This window comes from Caenorhabditis briggsae (assembly GCF_000004555.2).
Source record: "Caenorhabditis briggsae complete genome, chrV, whole genome shotgun sequence".
Classification (NCBI taxonomy): domain Eukaryota; kingdom Metazoa; phylum Nematoda; class Chromadorea; order Rhabditida; family Rhabditidae; genus Caenorhabditis; species Caenorhabditis briggsae.
In genome coordinates this window covers 14,528,586-14,537,335 of record NC_013488.2, presented here as the reverse complement: position 1 = coordinate 14,537,335, position 8,750 = coordinate 14,528,586, and the positions used below count along the sequence as shown (strand labels likewise).

Below are 8,750 nucleotides of genomic sequence, written 5' to 3'. Positions count from 1 at the left end.
TGAATTTTCTTCCTTTCCAACGCATTTTCTTTGAATTTTTTTGCAATAATATTTGAAAAACAAATAAATTTTAACACATTTTAATGCAAAAAAATTTTTGGTCGGAGTCCCCCTTTAAGAAAAATGTCCGTAAAGTTTGAACCAAATTATCTCGGCTCCTATGCAAGATATCAAAAAGTGGTCAACTAATAAAATGTTTGTGATATCATGATAAACAATTTATTAGTTGACAACTTTTTTTTCTATCTTTTACAGGAACCGAGAAACATTGGTTCAAAATTGAGAGCTAGAGGGCTCTTCTATTACAGGTTTAACGGTATTTGAATATGCATGAGGATGATAATGGTGTTTTAAAAAATGTCATCGTTTGATGATTTTTTAGAATCATGACAATCCGAAATTTTATAATTATGTGTATTTCAGAATGATACAAGTCTCTGGTATTCTTCAAATATGGCAACTACCAGTCTTGCGGGTGAGCATTAAGGGATTTTTTAAACTAACTTTTGAAGTTGTACGAAAACTGAGAAAAAAATCGATAAGAAATTTGGTTGAGGAGAAAAGTCTAGCAAATGAAGTGGCTGATGAGAGAAAACATTGCTGATAAGAGAAAGAAGTGATACACATGAAAGAGAGCTTTAGAGTCAGAAAAACATTCAAAAACGTGAAAAAAAATGAAAAAAACAATTGAAAGAATTTTTTTGAAGCGTCAGAAAATTATGACCTATTTGAACATACGTTTTAACAAACGTCATACTAAGGAAACGGAAAAAAAGATGACAATAACTAAACAGAAGTCATGGGATTAGGATGACTAATATAATGATTTTGAAATGTTCGCGAAACTTCTTTCCATCACTTTTCGCATGTTTTTAATTCGTTGTCTTGTCTATCTACATTCTTTCCGAAATTTTAATTTTTATTTGAAATTAAAATTTCTAATTTTGTAGCTCCTATTAATCTACCTAGATCCAGGAAAAATATATAGTCGGGGCAGTACGAAAGCATCATTGCTAAGTGTAAAATTTCTCTTCCTCTTTTCTCTTGTTCTTTTTTTCTCTGATTCTCTTTTTCTAAAGTCAAAGACGCAGTGTGTTTACCGACAGAAACGAGGGCGTGATTTCGAAAGTATGTATTATTGGAAACTTTTTTTCATATTTAGATTAGCTTCATTAAAATGTAATTCAGAATACTGTATTTTTCATATTCTTACGATTGGTTTCTATCAATTTCAAAAATATGAACAGTAATCATTTTATTACTTCTTAAAAACTGATTTTGAGAAATTAGGTTTCATTTTTCTATTTCAAACTTTTTTTGCCCTTTGAAAGTACTTCACATTTTTTGGAAATAAGTCTGAAGTTCCCATACGAGCTCTAACTATGTCTAGACAAAAAATTATCGAAGCTTCAGAATTCAAAAATGTGGTAATCCTCAAAATTATTTGTATAATTCTTAGATTCAGAAAGAAATTGGAAGTCTCGAAAATTTGATAATTGGTTTTTAAAGTCTTCAACTTCAAAATCGGTAATTCAAAAATTCAGGGATTCAGGAGTTTAGAAATTTAGAAATTCAGAAATTTAGAAATTCAGAAATTCAGAAATTCAAAAACTGAGAAATTCGAATTTTCGAAAATTCAGAAAACGACAACTTGTATTCGTGAAAATCTTATTAAAACTGTCTTTTTCTGATTCAAAAACATATGTATCATGTCATACATACAAAACAAACTTGGAAACTTTGAAATTTTAGCTGAAAAAGTATGAAAAGCTGGACTTTTTTCAGAAAAGGCACAATGCCGCAAAGCCGGAAAATTTTCAACATTGAAAAATATTAAAATCTGATGAAGAAATTTTTTCTCTACAATTCGTAGGTTGTCCCATCGTTTTTTATTCAGTTTGAGCTGAGATATCGTCATCTGAAAAAAATCTCTGAAAATTAACACTGAAAATACAGGCGCGCTCCGCCGCACCATTTGAAGGCGGCTTTTTGGCGCGATCGTGTTTCGGCAGGCTGTGAGCTCTCAAATTGAAATATTTGAGAATTCAGAGGGAATCAGAAATTGAAAAACTCTAAAATTCGGAAATTGAGGAACTCATAGTCAAAAATTCCGAATTTCGATACTCCGAATTTTTTCTAATTCAGAGGGCCAAATCCATTATTCAGAAAATATCAAATTAGGCAATGCAACTTTTGCAATCGGTTTTTTTCCAGATAGAAAAGAAATTCCTCATCGGAAAATTGCAAAACCACCAATGCAAAAAAAGCATTATCATGATTATGTTCTCTTTATATATTAATCAAAAGGTGAGCAAGAAAATGACTGATGAAAAAGGTTTCTTGCTAACTATAAAAAAATACCAAAAAAGAAAACAAAAAAGAAATGTCGAAACGATTCTCCATTAGTTAATTTGAATGAAAGAAATTCAAAAAAAAAAATCAAAATTGCTTTACATTCTACTATAAAATTTGAACAAAGTTGCAGATGTTGTTTTTCAAAGTTGTTCTAATATACTTGCCCACAGATCTATACGACAATTATTTTTTCAATTGTGGTTGCTTGAAACCTCTTACTGTAATGGAGCTTATTGAGCTCAAAGTTCTATTAGAAGAAATCTAAATCTTGACATTCCAGCACTACCATGGCTGCACGCTCCTACCGACTTGACTCTAATGGACCGGAAAAACGAATCTATCGAAGTATCTTGGATTCCACCAGTTGTCCTCGAAGCTGGACATCATTTTGTAATCACTCAACACCTAGTAAACTTTCGATCATTCTAATATTCCTAATCTCGTCCATATCTAGGTCAAAGTCTACGACTTGTCCGGAAACATGTCAACCAATAAGAGGTCAATCCCAGTTCCAATTCCTTTGACACGTCTACAAATTGACGGTTTGAAACCTGCAACTGCTTATAATGTCACAGTTCAAGCCGGAACTAGCTATGGATACGGTAACAAAGTTTGGTGTGCTTATGCCACGTTGGATACGGATGAAGCGAATATTCTGAAGCTGAGAGCAAGAACCCCTAACTCACTTACGGTGTACTGGCCAGCAAATTGGCTAACAAAAGCCACTTCTAAATTTACGGTGAGACTTTGAACTATAAGTGTTCTTACCGTATTGTACAGGGATAACTGTCACACTCCTTTCGAATCTAAATGTAGATATTTCTCATTTCTCATGTTTTCCCTTCTTTTCTACGAATTTAACCGTTAGCAAGAAGGGGCGGTATCTAGGTGGGGTCACATTAGATTAACTAGATTAAGTGTTTGTAAAAGAATAAAATATGGGTTGAACAAATTTGAAAGAGAAACCGTAAAACCTGTAATAGAAAGGCCCCCCAATTTTTAACTAGGAGCTAATTTTTCTCGGTCACTGTAGAAGATATCAAAAAGTTGTCAACTGATAAATTGTTCATCATATTATCATAATCATTTTACCAGTTGACCACTTTTTGATATCTTGCATAGAAGCTAAGGAAAATTAGCTCTAAAACGACAGTGTGAATGCCCTTCTATTACAGGTTTTATGATAAACTGAGAGTTTTGTGGCTTACTTTTAGAGAACCGTAGTTTCACGTCAATCTAGATTAGTTCAATACACTCTAAAATTTTCAGATAATTTGAAAAATCCCTAACCATTTTATCGAATTGTCAAAACTTGACCTAAAAATAACAGAACCCAGAAGATGACCCAATCTCGGTTTTCAAACCCCCTAAAAAATTCCAGATCAAAGCGAAAACGATTCATTCTCCAACTGGAATTTTCAAAGAAATTGAAAACTCGGCGATTGGAGAACCTGGCAAAGCTCATGAGTTTGTTGTGGATAATCTACTTCCATCGAGCACCTACAATATCACCATAACGACGTCAGATGATCAACAAAAAGAGGGAGGAAAGAAGTGGACACAGATGAGATGGAAGCACGGATGGGCTGTGTTCTCAACTATGTCACAGGTACTGTTTAAGAAGATTACTGTAGTCACAAAAAAAAACAGCTAGAAAAATATTAACGGCTTTGCAACAACGCTTGCATATGTATGATTATCAAGTGTTTCTCTCGTTATTTATACCAAACCCTACGAATAAAAATGAGGAAGCCTACTGTAACTTTTGTTTGCAAATTCCTCAGAAATTCTTCATAGTAAAATTCCTAACAAATCCACTAGAATTTCAGGGGCAATACGGTGTTGCAGAAGCTCGGATTGTCGTGGAAACGGATTTCGCTGTATCCATTGTTTTCCAACCGTTGAAGCTACCAGGAAGGATAATTTCTTACCAGGCGAGTATCGATGATGGAACAAATTATAATGGATTCTACAATTCGTCCAATTAGATTCTCATAGACATATGACTTCCCAAAGATTTGAGCTAATGTGATAAGATCAGTGTGTCATAATAGCAGCAAGAATTTTATTATATTTTTCTATTTCTCAGCTGAACCAGAATTATTCCTCAGAAGATATAACACTTGACAGTGTCCTAATTAATTTATAATTAATGACCCAGTTACACCAACCAAGACCTAGTTCTTTTAGTTCTAGAAATACATTCTGATCATTATTTGACAAAGAGGTTCCCAATTTTTTCTTGGGAATATATTGCTACATCCTTCGATTGCTTTGATTCACTTTGAGACAGGCTCTGAAATCCCACAAATTCTTACTCAACAAATACTTCTGAAAGCTTTTGACCATCAGCTATTTGCTGATCTACAGTATACCCACTGTTTCCTCATTTTGAACAAACTGAGGAATTTAACCCACGAAATGCAAACACCGGGTGTTTCTTTGAACATCCTGTTTTCTCATTTCCTCGTAGAATATGTAGTTTTCCTAGAAATTTCCTTTGAGTTGATTTCAAAATGTGGAAAGATCTTGAAATTTTGGAGAATGAGGAATTCAATATATTGACAGCTGCTTTTTTATTTTATTGCCGGAAATAATGTTTGGAATGCTTTAAGTTTTCCGGTATTGAGAAACAGTTTTTTCTTAACAAGGTTGTGCCGTGGTCTGCCGCAGCATTTTGAATACGGTACTTCTGAGGTAGGTAAGATACGGCGGCCTAGCAGCCCTAGGGACTTCAGGGGCATTTCGTATTTTCGAAAGAACGGACTGATTGGCCCAAGGCCTTGCACAGCCTTGCTTCTCACTCTCATTGTTCCAGATAAAGTACAGTCTCAAAGACAGAAACTCGACAAGGCTCACCGACGAGCTCACCGACGCCACTCTCAAATGTCCGAAATTCGAATGTCAGTGGAAGTGCGCATTGATCTTTAATCTCCCTCACAGGCCTAGAGAATACAAGTTTGAAATTCGCGCCAAAGTAGACGATGTCTGGAATAGATGGTCTCCAGTAACTCTTCGTCAATGGAATCTTCTCGAAAGAGTTTGCTCAATTAACCCACCCAGTGATTTGGTCAGCCATTTGGGTGATTATTCAAGGCAGAGAGATATCGATGTGCATAGTGCAAAGGTACCGCAAATCGCGGATGTTTGGTAGGTGGAGGAGAACTTTCAAGATAATATATTTGAAATTTTTTCTTTAGGAGATACATGGTCGTGGTGGACAGCAGACCGTATGATCTGGCACCAATTGATATCACAAAGCTAGCAGATAGAACTACTTCCGAAGCGGATCATGTTCCGTACTATATCACAGCTGCATTAACTCCAGAAGAAGTTAAAAGGAATGGAGAGTTTAGGTAAGAATCGAACTTAACATTTTCTGCTGGTCGAAAAAAAACACCTATCCGGGTCAACTGGGTCGGACTAGAATTTTCTTCGATCCGGGGTTTAACAAGTATGGAGATTACTCTTGAATTCTGTATTTTCAAAACTTTCTAAACAGTTTTCCTTGATTTCCTATCGACTTCTCAAAAATACTTTCCAAACTTTAACTTTCATATTATGGATTACTGTAGTTCAGGAATGCAAAAATTTTAAATGTCACTTAAAAATAACGTTCTTTAATAGAAGAGAACGTTTCACAGAAAAGTTTCAGACTGATTTTCTAAACGAAAACTACCGTAACCTGGAATTATTAATTGCCCAAGTTCATTTTCTTGAACTTCGTCCATTTTCCGGAAATCGTATCACAGATAAAATGTCTCATGTTCAAACTTGTCTGTCCGTACAAATAAAAAAAACCGGAAAATGAAAATATTTTCAGGTTACGGTAGTTTTCATCCTAGGACTTTCGACCATGTGTACTAGCGGTTCTCTTCCACAGTTCCTATTTTTATGACAGCATACTTCGAAATCATCCACTAAGATACCGTAATCTATTTTTGTTTTGTATTCTCAAAAAGTTTAGAAAGCTCAAAAACTAAGAAAAAAAAATAACCATATTTTCTTACTATAGAACTTTTTTGAAACTTGAAATCAACAAATTAAATAAAGTATGTGGGTTGTATTTTATTTGCTAAAGGGCGACAGGAAGTCAAAAAAGTGAAAAAAGTCTGCTGAGTAAAATTTTTGATAATGCTACCGGAAGGTCATTTTTTGCATATTTACACAATTTTTTAACTTGTCACAACTGAATTCAATTCTTGCATCATAACAGTTTTCAAATATTTAATTCCATACAAAGTGCAAATGTGCATTGGGACACTTTTGTGAAACGTTTTCATAGATAAAAGCACAATCATGATTTTTAGGTGTCAATTACCTGCATTACATAACTACAGTAACTGATAATTCAAAACTGAATTCTTGCAAAAAATTAGTCATAGCTATTTATTTAGAAAAATTCGAAAATACAGAATTCAACAATAATTACCATACTTGTCAAATCCCGAGCCGAAAAAAAATCATCTGGCCTGCTTGGCCCGGGTAGTTGATTTTTTAAAAACATTTTTATGAAGGTTTATTGAATAATATTCTATAGAAAATTTGAAATGATGCTCCGCATTTACGCTCAATAATCTCGGTTCCTATGAGAGTCAACAGATAAAATATTGGTTACCTTCTGATAAACATTTTTTTTCAGTTAAGATTGCTTTGATATCTGATAAAAACTGAGATAATTATGCTCAAAATGGATGGTTTGCGTGAACTTCTATTTGAGGAAAAATGGTATATGGTAATCTCGAACTAAATAAATTTTTGGAGAACTTGACAGAGATGAAAATCACTCACTTTTGGCTTTGTTTAGATATATTATCTGGAAAATATGATAACAACTTAAATAGAATCTCGTAATTCAAACTTCAAATTTTAGAATCGGCGATGGGAAAGTCTACGGTGGTTATGTCAATTATCCACTTCGATCTGAAAAAGACCCGAGATGGACCCTTATCCCTGTGACCCAAAGTGAAAACGAAATGATCGAACCATATCTCAAAACATGTGGATTCAACGAACAAGGATCTTTTAACTGCGATATGACACTGTCTGAAGTCTTGACTCATATCCCAATTGTTCTCGTCTCCGCAGGCTTCTTAATTCTCATCCTTGTTATATTCTTTATCTGTCTGGCGATTTTCTGCTTTTTGAGAAATTCGTGTCGTAAGTTTTCTGATAGAATCGTCAGATTTTTAATTCTGGGATTTCAGAGGAAAGGCCAGGAGTTGAAGAATCCGCTCTGATGTACTACCGAAGTGATTCACCGAATACAATTTCCACGTGTCGAGAATATCGAAAAATTGAGAGAAGAGAGTTCAATGCATCAGATATGGAAGAGCGAATGCGGTTTCGAGATCATGAGAATTAAATAAATCTTTTTGAATACAAATTTTGATTAAAGGTGGGGGGACATGAAAAAAATAATGTTCTCGAAATTCCGTTCAAAGATGCCCCTCGAGGAGTTGAACTTGTGAGGGCATTGATTGAGGGTGCGGCGCCGCTACCGACTGAGCCACGCGGGCAAAGAGAAAGCGCACGCCCGATTGCATACATAAATGCGAGAACGACAGCTGTACGCAGAGTGACATTAAGCGTTGTACACCGTGACGGTAGAATGCATACTCTAGCTACAAAAAAACTACGAAAAATCTCCTGTCCCCCCACCTTTAAATAAAGTATACAATAAGTATATAAAAAATGAGCAACCATCAATTTCCACTTACCGCTTAGGCGTTCGCTCCACAGCACAAGATATCGATTTGAATTGAAATGGGCTGAAATTAATTAATTTGAAGTTTTCGTAATTTTTTTAGAGAAGTTCTTCAGGAACATCTAATCAACCAATAGACCACTTTACATTACTACCCTACCGTATACCGTTTTTCCTCTAACAGAAGACCACCAAAACCGTCAACTTTGAGCTCAATGATCCCGATTCTTGTTGAAGATATCAAAAAATTATCAACTCAAAAATTGTTTATTATAATATCACCAATATTTCATCCGTTGACAAATTTGTGATATTCATCAAAGGAATCGAGATAATTGAGCTCAAAGTTGACAGTTTGGGTTAAATTCTATTAGAGGGATACGTTTTCAAATAAAGTTTTTTATCTTATACCATCAAGCTGGTGCGCCTTCGGCGCGAGTTAATCTAGTTATTTTACTGGTTCGTCGCTGAACTACTCACTTTTTCTTAAAGGGTCACGTAAATCCATATTTATTTTTTAAGCTTTTCAAAAGTTCACAGCCTGACATGAGGACCAATAGACGCGTGTAGCGTTTTATATCTAACGAGGGTAGTTTTTTCAGACAACGGTTGAGAATTTGCTCAAAATTTGCATACTTATAGTTTAAGACATGCTCTATACGATGACAAAAAATTTTTAGCCCGTTCT

At 34.7% G+C, this 8,750-nt stretch overlaps 1 protein-coding gene across 1 annotated transcript in view; it reads left to right on the top strand.

The window, feature by feature from the left end:
- The window catches only part of CBG04582, a gene marked incomplete at both ends in the record, with an annotated part of 14,764 nt that extends 7,044 nt beyond the window's left edge, over positions 1-7,720 (top strand). The window contains 9 exons of the mRNA XM_045238117.1: positions 424-475; positions 2,636-2,763; positions 2,810-3,094; positions 3,737-3,964; positions 4,185-4,289; positions 5,174-5,505; positions 5,556-5,711; positions 7,229-7,515; positions 7,563-7,720. Coding sequence (XP_045092718.1) covers positions 424-475; positions 2,636-2,763; positions 2,810-3,094; positions 3,737-3,964; positions 4,185-4,289; positions 5,174-5,505; positions 5,556-5,711; positions 7,229-7,515; positions 7,563-7,720 — 1,731 coding nt within the window. The remainder of the gene's footprint in view (positions 1-423; positions 476-2,635; positions 2,764-2,809; positions 3,095-3,736; positions 3,965-4,184; positions 4,290-5,173; positions 5,506-5,555; positions 5,712-7,228; positions 7,516-7,562) is intronic.
- Between the last annotated feature and the right edge of the window lie 1,030 nt (positions 7,721-8,750).